Source organism: Setaria italica, chromosome I (assembly GCF_000263155.2).
Source record: "Setaria italica strain Yugu1 chromosome I, Setaria_italica_v2.0, whole genome shotgun sequence".
NCBI lineage: Eukaryota > Viridiplantae > Streptophyta > Magnoliopsida > Poales > Poaceae > Setaria > Setaria italica.
Window position 1 is genome coordinate 22070288 of NC_028450.1, and position 15948 is coordinate 22086235.

Here is a 15948-nt window from a genome sequence, read left to right on the forward strand (position 1 = left end):
TTTTAGAATCCAGGATACGGCAACCTTGCTCATGACCTGGGACATTCGGTGGCGAGCATGTGGATCCACCGCTTAGGTCTTGTTTAGTTGCTAAAGTTTGGAGGTGTCAAATTACTGTTACAGCACTGTAGCATACTGTAGCGTTTCGTTTGTATTTGTGAATTATTGTCCAAACATTGACTAATTAGGTTCAAAAGATTCGTCTCGCAAAGTACAACAAAACTGTGCAATTAGTTTTTAATTTCGTCTAAATTTAGTACTCCATGCATGTACCGTAAATTTAATGTGATAGAGAATTTTCTTTTTGCATAGTACTAAAGTTGAGAGTTGGGGGTCATGGCGCTGCTGGGCATGTCATCATCTCAGCGAAGTGGGCCCTGCCATGCATGCGCCCGCGTGGCATCCCACGGCTGTCCCGTGACAGTCCAGGCCGACCTTTCCCGTCACCTTTTAGTTTTATCTTTTACCACTCCCTGGCTCCCTGCCTGCCATAGGCAGCTGCCCACCTAAAAACAGAGAGCGAGCTGCCGGCCCCTCGCGGAGCTAGCATTTCTAGCAGCCCATTGCTCCGAATGAAGGCCATGGCGCCCACCGACCGGCGCCTCGCGGCGACGCCGGTCGTCGTGGCTGGAGGGGGAGGAGGAGGAGTTGGCGGTGATGGAGCGCTGGAGGTGGTGATCGACGTGAGCAGCAGCGACACGGAGTCCGACGACCCCGGCGGCGGGGGCGGGAAGAGGCCGCGGCTTGCGGCGGGGCGAGGCAATGGCGGGGATCGAGAGGAAAAGAAGGCGAGGATCTTGGCCGCAGGCTCCGCGGTCCCAGCCGGCTTCCTGGAGCCCCTCCCGCTGCCACCGGGGAGGTTGCTCCCGCCTCCGGCGCTGGAGAGGACCGTAACGAAGCAGTTCTGGAAGGCCGGCGACTACGACGGCAGTCCCCACCTGCTTGCCGTGGAGGCGGCGGAGCATACTGGTAAGTGGTTCCCTCCGCGTTATCTCCGTCACTGTTCTGTTCCCACCGCCGACTGGTGGTAGAAATAAACAGAGAAGGTGCTGGGCAGGGTAGCAGAGAAAAGTCAAGTGTAGTTGGATTTCTGCTACTGCATTGCATGTCGATTTTTTCAGGGAATAACTCTGAAAGAAGAACGTCTTTGTTTATTCTTTCTAGGATATTATTCTGAGCATGCACGTATTTTGTCATGACACGCTCTGATATGAAAATTGGTGGGGAAACTCTTTTATCTTTTGTAAATTATATGACCAGCATGCATGACTTTTCGGTTGTTCTGTATTTGCTATTGTCAGATTCTGGAATGGAGCATGTCCGCGTGCATCCCAAGTTTCTGCATTCCAACGCGACAAGCCACAAGTGGGCTCTAGGAGGTACTTGCCACTTCACCTATCTGCAAATGCATGTCCAAGCAGCAAGGCAATTTTTTTCGCCCAACTTTCTTGGCTATAACTACTGCTAAATTATGATTTTGCAGCTTTCGCCGAGCTACTGGATAACTCTCTTGATGAAGTATGTATGCTTGACCAGAAATGTGGATTTCTTCTTCTTATTTAAGGTGTCAATTAGTCAATCCTTGTGTGCTTACTGTGCATGTTTCTCTGCAAGGTCGCAAACGGAGCTACATTTGTGAAAATTGACATGATAGAAAATAAGAAAGATGGGACTCGGATGCTGCTTATTGAAGGTGTGAAGCCATCTATCTTGCTTGGTTGAAATGATGTACTACATGATCTGATTTGATGAGGTTTTGGATCCGCAAACTAGCCTAGGCAGCGAAAACATCTTTTTTATTAGAAAAAACTTCATGCCATGCTTTTATGATTTTACAAAAAGTGGTTCACTAAAGATTGTGAATGTAGAGGTAAGTGGTTTACTAAAGATTATGAATGTAGAAGTAATGTTGCCAATAATTGTCTATCTTGCACCTGATATTACTTCTATTTTAAAATTTAAATTGTTGATAGATGATGGTGGTGGAATGAACCCAGATAAGATGCGGCATTGCATGTCCTTGGGTTATTCTGCAAAGAGCAAAGTTAAGAATACCATTGGACAATGTAAGTTTGGAGGGAGGAATGAAATATGATTGTTTTTTATCTGCACTTTTGGTCTGTTGATTACAGCACAGATTCAGTCTGCTTACTATGCTTCTTTCAGATGGAAATGGTTTTAAGACAAGTACGATGAGACTTGGTGCTGATGTCTTAGTATTTTCACGTAGTCGTGGTATTGAAGGAACAAGGTTTTATTCATTACCTTGAAATATGACAGAAGTGTATCTTATCACTAAGTTTGTATTACTATCCCAAATGCAACCCTGGCATATGTCGATTTGAAGTAACTGCAGTAAAACATTGTTAACCTTGATAAGATTAGTTAGATCAAACATGCTAAATTTACCATTAAATTTTTCATAACAAGTAGGACTGAATTTTGCTTCAGTTATGTCTTTATATGATTTTTTGGCTTATTTTCCTTTCAAAGCTGATAACAACATTTCCCCTCTTCCTCTCATTTGCATAAAAGGTCCACGCAAAGCATTGGGATGCTATCATACACCTTCCTTAGGAGCACCAACAAAGAAGATATCATTGTTCCTATGGCAAGCTTGACTTCACCATTGCTTTATTTTTTAAAAGCAATTCACCATTGCTTTATTACGTGCATCGTCTTTATGTTTATGATAGTTGTTGTTGCTTTAGCAGCAGATTCTTTTGGCAATGCTAGTTAGATGATTTTTTTTCTATAATGAAGAGTCTACTGGGTAATTGTGACACCAACAAGTTTGAATTAGAACAATATGGATGGATTATTATTGTGTTGCTGATTGAAGGTGTAATAGCATATGTAACTCAAAAGGTTCCAAATGAATTCAACATCTGACTCAACCCTTAAGTGAAGAGTGCAGGCATGGTTGTCGCATGTGCATGGTTTGTGAGGATGAACTGAAATGGCCTTGAAATTCATATCTTTGTGCCACATTAAACTGTGTCTTCGATTTTTTGTTTATGTTGTGAAAGTAGAGAATTGAACATGACCTTTCATTGATGCAGTGATGCTTGTACAAAACTCTTGCAGATTGATTATGAAAAAGAACAGGGATGGAAAAGGAAGGTGCGCACGAGATGGACTGATTGGCGTATGAGCTTAGAGACCATAATACAATGGTCTCCTTATGCCACTGAAGCAGAACTTATCCAGGAGGTATAGCTAGTGTTAAATTGATCATCTGGTGGCTGTAAATGTACTTGTATTTGCAACTGTTTGAGGCTTCCCATTGTCATGATTTCTTCTTTGGAGAATAGATGTAGCAATGAAATTTATACGGTCATATTCCAACGAAAGCATAAATACATGTTCTTGATGGATGTATGCTGTTTTTTTGTAGTTTGGCTCCATAGGGGAACAAGGAACTCGAATTGTTATATACAATCTGTGGGAGGATGACGAAGGAGAGTTGGAGCTTGATTTTGATGCTGACGCAAATGTAAGTGCCAACTACTCCCTCCGTCCCAAATTGTAAGTCGTTTTGGCTTTTCTGATGTTTGTATGCACCTAAATATAGTGTATGTCTAGATGCATGCAAACATCTATGAACTTAGAAAAGCCAAAACGGCCTACAATTTGAAATGGAGGGAATAGTAAGTAACTAGTTGACTAGTTCATATTGACAAAAGATGGGTAACTATGATTCTTGTTGATGCTCAAATTGCAGGATATTCAGATTAGAGGTGTTAATCGAGATCAGAAAAATATCCAGAAGGCAAATCAGTTTCCAAACTCCAAACACTTCTTTACTTATAGACATTCTCTCAGGGTAAGTTTCAGATTGTACTTGTGCATTTGTGCCAGTCAGTTTCAGTTATTGCAGTTGTGTGCCATAAACTCACAATCAATATAGGGACCCTTGCAAAATGTTGCAAAATGAAAAATGATACAGCAACAACTGTTAAACTGAATATTTGGTCCACTATACAGCATTTTACTGAACTGTGCAAGCAGTAAAAAAGGCATTAGGAAAACTTTTATATGAAAGAACAAAATGAGTATTATGGTTCTGCAAACACTAATTTTTGTTTCTTCTGTGCAGAGTTATGCATCAATTTTATATCTTTGGCTCCCAGATAACTTCCGAATGATTTTACGGGGAATAGAGATTGAGCACCATAATATTGTCAATGATCTAATGCTAAAGAAGAAAATTACTTATAAGCCAGCAATGGCCAATGGATTTCCAAAGGATACACATGTAAACATTATGAGCATTGTCTCACAGTTTTTAGTACACATACACATGTAAATTGATTTAGTAACATGTCATTTTCCCTCATCTCAATTTTTCAGATGGCTGCTATTGTGACAATTGGTTTTGTTAAAGATGCCAAACATCATATTGACATTCAAGGGTTTAATGTTTACCACAAAAACCGCCTAATAAAGGTATTCTGTTACCAACCCCATGTGTATCAACGAAGAATATGAGCTTTATATCCAATTGAAAGAAGAAGCAGGCTAAGCATATTTATTTCTTTTAGCCTTTCTGGAGAGTATGGACTGCTGCTGGATCTGGTGGCCGTGGTATTATAGGTATGGAATCCTGTTGTGGGTCACCTTTTAGGGATAGGTATTTTGTGTTTCGTTGATATATCTTGTATGCAGGTGTACTAGAAGTAAACTTCGTAGAACCAGCTCATGATAAGCAGGACTTTGAACGCACAAATTGTCTAGCAAGACTAGAAGCACGACTAAACCGAATCCAGAAGAAATATTGGTTTGTTTTGTTGTCACTTGGCAATATCTGTTTTGTGACCAACTAGCACATCATATATTGTAGAGAGATTCCTCTAATCTTAATATGAATTTTGTTTTTTCAGGTCAGATAATCGTCATCGAATCGGTTATTGCGTCGATAGTGATAGCACAAGTTCTGGGACAGGAAAAAGAGGTAGGCTTATGTTCCTGTTTTGTCTGTTTGGATTGGTTGTCCAGGCGCATGTTTCATTTTTATCGTTAGATGATCCATAACCTAACATGAATGGCTTGAAAGGCATTCATATATTTCTTGAATCTGCATAGATCACCTCCAGTCACTACGTTTCATATGTCCTACAGATTATTCCAAGGTGTAACCATCTAGTCATTTTCATTCTGAATCTTCATGGAGAAACCAAGTTTATGTCATAAACATGCAAAAACGGTTTTCCCTCATTCACTTGGTTTCATACCAATGGAATGCCAAATGATCATCATGTGGTAGCAACCAGATTTTTTTTTCGACATTTCTGCTACACACCAATGATTTTATCCAATGTACAACACGAGCGTTTTTAGCATCCTTGGAGATACCACTAATAATTATAAGTTGGGAGGTACCAAGATTTAGTACCATAGGTACAAAATTCGGCACAGGATGTACCGATCTCAAGTTATAGTATTGGTACATATTGGAATGTTTCTAGGGACCCTAAAAAAGGCTCACTACCATGGGAAAAAGTGTGATATCAAAAGCTTAGTGTTATACTAATGGCCTGGGGTATCTGGACAGTGAGGATTGATCAGATCTTCAATCACATTGCTCCAACCTCAGAGACAGTAAAGGCCAAATTCACCTATGAGTTTGCCATGCTTATGCACAGGGCAAAGAACAGATACTTCCCAGACATTACCACCTGGCTAGAACCCTTTATGTAATTTAGTCTTCTGTTTTCCTTTCCTTTCCTTTTCTTTTGTTGTTTTTCACTTCTTTCTACTCTTCTTTTTTAATATATTAATCAGAATAGGCTTGCCCCTTCTGTTTCGTTAAAAAAAACTTGGCATTAGGTAACTAGTAGATATGCAACACCCTTTTAATTTTGAAACAGGAATCATGGAAATTATCGAAGTGTAGTTAGTGGCATAACATGGTTTTGTTTGCACTACTGAAAAAGTAGTCCTTATTGAGGAAATATTTAGAGGTTATATATGCTAAATCATAGGGTTCATGCAATGACTGTTGTTTGATTAAGCATGTCGTTTGTCCTTAGTTGGGAGAGATAGCTCAGCTGATGATACTGTACATGCAGGGCTGTCATCACGCCGATTTGAGAAAGGTTCCCAGAAGTCAAATTATTTGCAAAGAGTCAAAAACGCTGACAGATCATGTTCTGACCCGGCAAATAAGAATATGAATGCAAGCATGCCATCCCCCCGGATGACCAAGCCTAGTTCTCCCAACAGGGAGTTCTCTTCAAGAACGATATCCCAGCAGAGAGCTGAAAAGTCTGCAAGAAAAATAAGACCTGAAAGATCAGTTTTGCATGGTTCGTCAAATACAAGTGATGGCGATACTGAGCTTGCAGGAACCCCATCCAGATCAACTTCCCCTGTCCTGAGGACACCTGAAAAATCTTTTCATAAGGTGAATACTAGTTTGCCTTCACTGTCGCTCGCTGGAGTAAAACGAAGTGAGAGGATTGCGGCCAGATACAAGTCAAAGGTATTTTCTATCTCTCACTGTTATATTTTTTTTCTGGGCACGTATTTCACTCTCTGCCACTGTTATCTTTGTTTGTTTCAACTGTCCTTGGTAGTATTAAATAAACCATGCCACACACTTGCAAGTCAATCTCTCTTTCTATGCCTAACATGTACAACGTGTGAGAGTGCCTGGTCTGATACTGAGTAGCTCTGGGACCCAGGAAAAAAAGGAAACAATACTCTCTATGCAGCTTTGCTCAGATTTAGTCAAAATAAAGACAATAAATAATAAGGGCTTATTTTCTTCTATAGTCATTTATTGTAAGACGGAAAATAATAAATTTTGGGTAATACGAGGTCTTCTTGTGCTCTTAGGGCCTCTTTGGCACGGCTCCGTCAAGGGCTTCTTCACTAGCTTCTCAAGGGCTTCTTCACCAGCTTCTCAACGAGCTCTACTAAACGGGGGAAGTGAAAATGGCTTCACTGCCGAAGCCATCTGGAGCCCCGGAAAACCCGCTGAGACAAGCCTACCGATGGAGCCGGAGGCCAAATAACTGGCTTCCCGTGGCTCCACCTCCATCCATCCGTCCTTGGCTCTTGTCGATGGAGGTGGCATGGGTGACCGGGCAGCAGCGGCGGAGCGCGCAGCTGAGATGTGGGCGGGCAGGCGGAGATGCAGCACGATGACGGAGAAGAACGGCAAGGGTGCAGCATGGCGTGGCTAGAGCGAGGTTGCGGAGGAGCTGCGCGGCAGGGATAGAGAAGAACGGCGAGGGCGTGGGCGTAGCGGCAGGGACAAGCAGAGCCACGGGTTGCGCTGCGGAGGATAGGGATGTACGGGTCCAGGGAAAGGGAGAAACGGATAAGATAATCTAGAATTAGAAAAATGAAGGGGCTTTTCTCATATAAAAAAAGAACAGGTTTTCTAATCATATAACAAGCAATTAATTTCATTATTGATCTATATTTTGTTCATTGATCTTACTTCAATCCATATGAAATCACATTATAAATTCAAGAAGAAAATAGCTAAAACCATATTGGACATTTTACTACTTCTATGCATCTAGGAAAAATCAAGTCAAGCCGTTTTGCCAAATGTTTTCCAAAACTAATTTCAAATAAACACAAATTATAAACTAATATTAAACATTCAATTCATCCATTCAAACAAGCTACATAGTTAAGGGCATATAGGATATTTGATCTCTCATATACATTCTTAAAGTTACAGGAAAAGTCGTCTTGCCAAACACCTTCCAGAACGGTATACATTCTTAAAATAGGAGAAGCCGTTTTGCCAAACATTTTCCAAAATGGTTTCAGCTCCACCAGAGAAGCTCCTCTACTAGAGGAGTCACAACCGGAGCCGTTTCAGCCACAGTCACAGCCCTGCCCTGCCAAACGAGCCCTTAATTTTGCCTCCTACTCCTATGTAACAAACTAAGAATATTTATCTAAATACCTTATGCGAGCAGACCAATACAGGCTAATATAGGCTGAAGATGGCAAACTTGTTAACAGAATTAGATTTTTATCCCTCTCAAAAAACACATACAAAACTATTTAAGCATGAAGCAGGTCTAGTAAAATATATTGTATATCAAAGTAAGGACTTGTAGAACCGATAGGAAAAGAGAATCTAGTCCCCATTAACTTGAATAGTGCATTAATGTCGCTGACTTGGTTTGAAAGTTTTTAGTTGTTTATGGTAGTACCAGCATATACAGATACCTAAGAGATCATTGTTTGCCAGTTGCAAATTGCATTGATCTATTCGTAATTATGAACCAAATATTTATTCATATTTTCTGGTGTCTGCTTTCCAGGAAGCAAATGTAACTAATGGAGATGGGCAATCTACTGTTCACCCTGAAGCTATTATCAAGCAGTTGAAGGAAGAAAATTCATCATTAAAGGATAGGTAGAAATTGGAAGTGCTTTATCCACTTTTATTTTCACTCAAAATCTAGTAAAACCTTCCCCTTAACTTGGCTAACATTAACTGGTTGATTATTCTTTTTGTTTGTCGTTGATAACTTCTCATGTCATATAGACATAACTTTGACTAAGTTCGATGGCACGGTTCAAGGACAATAAATGAAAAAATAATGGAGGGAGATTGTGTTTTATGCCTAAACTACCAGCTGCTGCTCGATTATTTATTTATTAAAATTGTTACATGATTAGTGACCATTGAAACTATCATTACCATCCAAATTTCTCCAAAATCTCTAATATTCAACCCTAACATTGCTCAAACTAAACCAAAAGTTGCCTGGAATTTCAGTTTTCTTCAATAAGTTTTTGTGTGAACTGATCAGTGGATCATACTCAATCTTTCAAATTAATCTTTGTTATTTGCTTGGGTTTCGGTTTCCAGTGAGTGGTTTCTCCTGAACGGCTAGGATAGGGTGTGCTGTGCCAGGACGTGAACAGGGTGAGCTTGCTCGGTGGTGTTCTTGTTTGGACTGAACTTGTATGAACTCTGTGTCCTGTTGCATTGGATATGGACTGGGGTTTTGTCCCTGGGGTTCAAAAAAGCAGACCTCATTAACACAAAAATATTAGTGGATATAATTGCAGCCCACCCTGCGCCATAGACTTGAGGGGTATTGAAACTACTTTTAGTGCGTCACATTTTACATAAATTAGGAGTTATTTATGATTCGTAGATAATGGAGATGAAATGAGAATGTAAATATCTAACTGTATTGCATAGCCCCAAAGGGGCAAATATATTACATGAGATAAGACTCTAGGCCATAAATAAATACCTGAACTACCCTTGACCCGTACATCATATTACACTCCTACACTTAACAAGAACATGAACATGGCATGCCATTTTAATTCTGTTATTTTGTAGGATCTTGATGGTGCAGGAATCATTGTCAAGGGAACTGCAGACCGAGCGGGATAAGAATAAGTCCCTAACCGAGAGGGTAAGCAGCTTTAAGATTCGTTAGTTGGAATTCATGGTAGTAAACCTGGTTTCTGTTTCTTGTATCTTGTGCGCATTACCACTTTTTCTTGTATTCATACTATAGTGTTACAATAACGTGTTCAATGATTAAAAAAAACTACAGATGTAAGTCTGGTACCTAACAAAAGATAAAATTGTAAATGTTTATCGGACACCATTCATTGTAACTTATGTTCCCCCTCAACCATTTCTTTATGGCTTGCCCATAGAAAGTTTCCGGCGTTGCGTCTTTTTTAAATGATTGCATATCGCTATGGAGTATGATGTTAGTATTTTGGGGAGGCTTGAAGGTCACCTAGCACTCTTTTGTACTTGAGGAAGTTTCATCTTCTGTTTTCAGCTCGAGGATATGGAGAAACAACTTGACACTGCAAACAAGGAGCAAGAAGCAATGATAGAACTCTTTGCAGAAGAAAGAAACTACCGCGACCAAGAGGAGGGGAACCTGAAGAGGAAGCTCAGTGTTAGTCTTTGGAACTGTGCATCACATTGCTTCATTCCAACAATATGCTCCAGTTCCCTCTGTTGCAAATTAAACGTCGCCGTCAAAATTAAGCTGACTCCGCATCTATCCTATGAGTTGTCTTATCTGTAAGCTCTGCTGCAGGATGCCTCTTCCACTATCCAGGACCTGATGAAGCAGCTCGATGCTGCTCGGAACTGCCGCAAGAGATGAAGGAGCAGAGGAAGCAACTTCACTGCAGTAGTGGCGCGTGTATCGGCACCATCTCTTCTGTGGTGCAGGGTAGTGCAAATAATGTCGAAATGGCTGTAGCGGGAGCAGCTGCTAGCAGTAGCAGAATGTTCGGTATATGTGTTCTACACCCTGTTGCTAGATGTGCATGTATATACGATGTATATATATGTAGTGTGTACCACGAGAGCTTGAGTGCTACTAGCTAATAAGCACGAACGAACGGGTTCAGGTGGATGCAGTCCTGTTACTGGTGGTAGAGTTCACCCGCCGCTTGTGGTGGCTGGACTACTCACCAGTCACCACTCGGCTCATGTATTGTATAATGGATACGTGTACCTTCGCTAGTGCTTTCCACTTTGTAATATGCTTTTCTGCGTGTGGTGCTACCCCTGTGCCAACATTGCGACATAGCACAAGTGTGTGGTGATCAACCCTTCAACTGATCATGTCTGCATTGTCGGTAAAAGCCAAAGGTGAGGGACAGGCTCAGGACACAACCATGTTGTTCACAAGTCAAAAAGGTGCCGGATGACTGCCAACGTAACAGGATCTAGTCCTACGGACCTACCCGTATAGACTACTACCTCTATTCTTAAATACTCCTCCCGTCTAGAAATGATAATGATAGACGTATTTGAAGAACTGGAGAAAAGTTTTGTAAAGTAAATTTTGACTCTTAATTTCTCTTAAAATGTAATGTAATGTAGGTCTATTACTAAAGACCCGATATTATCTTAAAACAATTTTGAGTAGAAATATTTTGATGCAAATTTTATACACTAATTATGTTTATATTTTAACTAATTATTAATCAAAAATTATAAAGTTTGACCTTTTCCTTCCTTGATCAAAATACGTCTATCATTTCTTGACGGTTTGATTCATATAGCTTTTTGTTTTTTCTACTATTTATACAATATAAATCTACAAGTTAAATCTAAAATACCTTAATAATAAAAATAGCGGTGCCGAATTTACTTTATTTAATTAATTCGTTAAACAAATATTGTTCTTCAACAATTGACTAAAAAAGATCAACGATGTTATCCAATATTTGACAACGAGGGGTACTCGGTTGCAATTGCTCTCCATCCTGAAATATAGTATCATTTGAAATTTGTACCCAATATGATATACTACTGTCTTTTAGCACTCTTGTATTAATTAATGTGCCGAGTCTCCTTTCCCTTATCTCTCGCGCCTTATTTTAGGATTAGTCAGTTGATATTTTTATTAACAAATATACATTAACGATATGGTAATCGATCAAATAATCCGGTGATTTGCGCTATCAAAGCCTATGCTCTTTTGCGTCAATGATATGAACATGCAACTTTCACTGTCTCCTACTCCCTCTGCTCAAATAATAGGTCATTTTAGATTTTTTATATTCATAAATTTTATTAGGTATTTAAATATTCTATATATAAAAATATATAATAATATTTATGCATCTATAAAAATCAAAATGATCTGGGCTTCTATCGAGCGATTAGATTGCTCGTATCTCATGACGATGAGTAACTGGCTCCTTATCCGTCCCTTGCTCGAGACTGTACAAAACTGGACACTCCAGCCCTCATCCACTCGCCCGTTGTTGTCACCGCGCGCGCGGCCGATGAAAATGACACACCCACCGCTCGCCGCCGGCACCACCTCCTCGCCGTCTCCTCCCACCGCTGCCGTCTGCGCGCACCCCTTCCCTCGGGCGAGCCACAAGCCTCAGCGCGCCACCATCCGCAACTCCCCCGCGGCGGCCACCTCCAGCTCCAGGTGGGTCAACCCGCGGGCACCTGCGCCCCCGCCCCGGCGCGGCGCGGGCGGGGGCGGGACCAACCAGCGGCTGCACCACCTCGTCCGCCTCGGGGACCTCGACGCCGCGCTCCTCCTCGTGGAGTCCATGCGGGACCCCGAGCGCCCTGCCGTGGTCCCCTGCACCCTCCTCATCAAGAAGCTCTGCGCCGCGTGCCGCCTCGACGACGCCGAGCGCGTGCTCGAGGCGTCCGAGCGCGCGGGCACCGCCGACGCCGTCGCGCGCAACACCCTCGTCGCGGGGTACTGCCGCGCGGGGGGCCGCCTCGCCGACGCCGAGCGGATGCTGTCCTCCCTCGCGGTGTCGGGCGCCGCCGACGTCGTCACCTACAACACGCTCGTCGCGGGCTACTGCCGCGAGGGCCGCCTAGACGACGCGCGGCGCCTCGTCGCCGGCATGCCGCTCGCCCCCAATTCGTACACCAACAGCACCCTGCTCAAGGGCCTCTGCAGCGCCAAGGAGTGGGATGACGCCGAGGAGCTCGTCGCGGAGATGATACGGAGCGGCTGCCCACCAAATAATCTCACGTTTGGTATGATGATCCATTCCCTATGCCAGAACGGATTGGTCGACCGTGCAATGGGAGTTCTTGATCAGATGTCCAATTGCGGGTGCACACGGGGCGTGATTGTTTATAATGAAATCATCAGTTGCCTTGCGGAGCTGGGGCGCGTGGAGGAGGCTCTTGATTTGTTCAACCGCATGCCGTGCAAGCCTGACATCTTTAGTTACAACACCGCGATAAAGGGTTTATGTAGAGATGAGCGTTGGGAGGATGCTGGAAAGCTTATTGCTGAGATGGTTACAAAGGACTGCCCCCCAGATGAAGTGACATTCAACACAGTGATCAGTTACTTGTGCCACAGAGGGTTGGTTGACTGTGCAATGGAAGTTGTTGAGCAGATGCCCAAGTACGGATGTAAGCCTGATAATTTTACTTACAGTGCCCTCGTTAACGCCTTTTCTGAATATGGGTGGGTAGATGATGCTCTTGAGTTACTAAGGAGCATACCATGGAGACCTAACACTGTTTGCTATCGATCTGTACTGAAGGGACTGTGCAGAGCTGATCGATGGGAGGATGTTGGGAAGCTTGTTGCTGAGATGATTAGAAATAATCTGACCATTGATGAAGTCACATTTGGGTTGATAATTGATTATTTGTGCCAAAAAGGGCTAGTTGGCTATGGCATTGAAGTTATTGAGGAAATGTCAAACTACGGATGCTCACCTGACATTATCATGTATAATTCTCTCATCAATGGGTTTGTTGAATATGGGAGCGTGGATGATGCTCTCAAGCTATTCAAAAACATGTCATGCAAACGAAATATTGTTACATATAATTACATGTTGAAAGGTTTGTGTAGAGCTGAGCAATGGGAAGATGCTGGGAGGCTTATAGCTGAGATGGTTAAGGATGAATGTCTCCCAAATGAAGTAACATTCAGTACCCTAATCAGCTACTTGTGCCAAAAAGGCTTGGTTGAGTGTGCAATTGAAGTTTTTGAGAAAATGCCAAAGTACAATTGTATGCCTAATGTTATCATCTATAGCACCCTTATCAATGGCCTTTCTGAACAAGACCGTGTAGATGATGCCTTGAAGTTACTAAATAACATGCCATGCAAGGCTGACACCATTTGTTATAGTTCTGCATTGAAGGGCTTGTGTAGAGCTGAGCGATGGGAGGATGCTGGAGAACTTATACTTGAGATGATTCGAAAGAACTGCCCCCCAGATGAAGTCACGTTCAGTATACTGATAAATAACTTGTGTCACAAAGGGTTTGTCGAGTATGCTACTGAAATCTCTGAGCTAATGCATAAGTACAAATGCACGCCTAATATTGTTATTTACAGCTCTCTCATCAATGGTCTCTCTGAACAAGACCGTGTGGAAGACGCTCTCGACTTACTAAGAAGCATGCCATGTGAGCCAGACACTATTTGCTACAGCGCTGCACTGAAGGGTTTGTGTAGAGCAAAGCGATGGGATGATGCCAGGGAGCTTATAGCTGAGATGTTTAGAAAGCAATGCCCACCAGATGAAGCAACATTCAGTATGCTCATTGGTTCATTGTGCCAGAATGGGCTGGTTGACTTGGCAACTGAAGTTTTTGAGCAAATGTCAGAGTATGGATGTAGTCCTAATAGCACGATACGCAGTTCCCTTGTTAACAGCTATTCTGAGCAAGGACGAGTGGACGAAGCCCTCAAGCTATCAAGCAGTATGCCTTGACAGCAGCCAGTCTCTGTTGTACTGCTTGAAGAGCTCTGAGTTGTGAGAATGCTAAGGAGCTAAAACGATTAGGCCGAAGATCATACCTGATGATAAGATGAATTGAATTTGGTTCTTTTTGGATTTTATTTGGATCTCAAATATGAGTGTGTTTAAATTTTGTATCTAATTCAAAATTCAAACTAAGTATAAATAAAAACAAAAACCAAATCTAAACTAACCCACCAGGCCAGCCCGCAACCATCCCGCCTGGCCCGCTAACTTCTCTCCCTCACCTGCCTGCGGCTCAGCTACCGAACCGGCCCAGCCAGCCCAACCGGGCCTGCTTGCTAGTCCGGCACTGTGCCGCCATCTTCTTCCTCGCGTCACGCAAGCAGCGCGTGCATGCCCAACGGGATGCGCTCGTCGGCCACGTCCGTGCCCTTCTGGAGCCTTCCACCGCGAAGAAAAGACCGATCTACCCCCACGCCGGGCCCTAAACCCTAGCGCTGAGCTGCACAATGGCCGCAACGCCATGCCCGGGCACGCCAGCCGAGGATCAACGGCACACAGCCGTGGCACACCGCTCGAAACCCTAGCCTCGGTCGTGGGCTATAAATAGCCCCGTCCGCCGCCCCCCCCATGGCGGAACCGCCCAACTTAAGCTGGCTTAAGTGCGTCTAATCACCATCGGAACAGCAATTATCCGAAAACGCACCTAAAACAGCATAAGTCCGGTAGTCCGTCGAGTGTCCCTAGGACTCCTCGAAAGATCCACGGCGTGTCTCATGACCATACATCAGGATAATATCCGCGATGGGATAATATCAACAAACATTACATTTTACATACATATTTAAGAGGTACGAGTTATTACAGGACATAAGTTGAAACAAACTTAGTGATGCAGTGTTAGACAAGCTCTAAGATTTAAACATAAATAGTTCAGGAGAAGATGCGTAGGTAAACTTTTCTCTAGGGTATTGTAAGACTCAAGTCAATACCCTAGGGCTTCGGGGTCTCCTCCTCTGTAGCCTCCTGTGGAGCTTCTGAAAGATAGTCACAAGGGGAAAACCCTGAGTACGGGGTACTCAGCAAGTCTTACCCGACTAACCAATATAATAGTTTTCTTTGGAATGCATGTCAGCCTTTGGGTGTGCTTGGTTGACACAATTTTTGCCGAAAAGCTTACTACGAGTAACGCCTTAGTTTTATCTTTTATTTGGGTTAAGTCATTACCTGACCATTCTAAATGATAACAGAAGTAAAAGCAACCATAGCTGTTAAATCATACATCAGTTGATAACAGAAAGGATACATATTGCATGAATTGATACTACGATGCTCAACAGTGATCAAGTGCATTCATAACCGAGAATTGCGGCGATCCGGATCTAATTACATCCTGCAGGAGAGTACCCTGATCACCAGCGTTATACGACTGTCCAGGTCGTATCTAACAACCTCTCGATTAGCAAATTCAATGATTAGGAATACGACTACCCGGACCTAGGGATGCACCCCCACATGGGACCCCACGTGTGGCCCGATCACCATGTGAGTTTCAGGCTACACCCCTGCCAATCTCCAGCACGTCAAGCGCGGGTACGAAGTACTCCTGATCATAGAATTTACTAATCTACTGGGCTTTACTGGTCCCATACCCAGTAAGTGATCAGATGCTTATCACTTGATCAAAGGTTAAGACAACGAATCGGGCCTTAACCAAATTAATCTAGCAGACAGAACTACATCTCTAGCTTCTGT

At 42.8% G+C, this 15948-nt stretch overlaps 2 protein-coding genes across 3 annotated transcripts; both read left to right on the forward strand.

The window, feature by feature from the left end:
- The first annotated feature begins 497 nt into the window (after positions 1 to 497).
- Positions 498 to 10534, forward strand: LOC101777477 (protein MICRORCHIDIA 7). 2 transcript variants are annotated; one of them, XM_004952418.3, is made up of 20 exons: positions 498 to 969; positions 1302 to 1379; positions 1484 to 1518; positions 1615 to 1693; positions 1974 to 2066; positions 2167 to 2251; positions 2536 to 2611; positions 3088 to 3213; positions 3398 to 3496; positions 3725 to 3826; positions 4100 to 4258; positions 4354 to 4449; positions 4545 to 4596; positions 4669 to 4780; positions 4884 to 4954; positions 6072 to 6484; positions 8295 to 8389; positions 9335 to 9410; positions 9792 to 9914; positions 10059 to 10534. In XM_004952418.3, exons 1-20 carry the CDS (start codon positions 573 to 575, stop codon positions 10125 to 10127), a joined length of 2436 nt encoding a protein of 811 aa, XP_004952475.1. In that variant the 5' UTR covers positions 498 to 572; the 3' UTR covers positions 10128 to 10534. The 2 variants fall into 2 exon arrangements, 1 of the variants encoding a protein (XP_004952475.1); XR_002677430.1 differs by lacking the exons at positions 9335 to 9410; positions 9792 to 9914; positions 10059 to 10534 and adding an exon at positions 6841 to 7385 and having other exon boundaries at positions 8295 to 8390.
- A 1238-nt stretch (positions 10535 to 11772) lies between these two features.
- Positions 11773 to 14202, forward strand: LOC101777892 (pentatricopeptide repeat-containing protein At1g09900). The gene has a single exon (XM_004952419.3). It carries the CDS (start codon positions 11773 to 11775, stop codon positions 14200 to 14202), a length of 2430 nt encoding a protein of 809 aa, XP_004952476.2.
- Positions 14203 to 15948: the final 1746 nt, after the last annotated feature.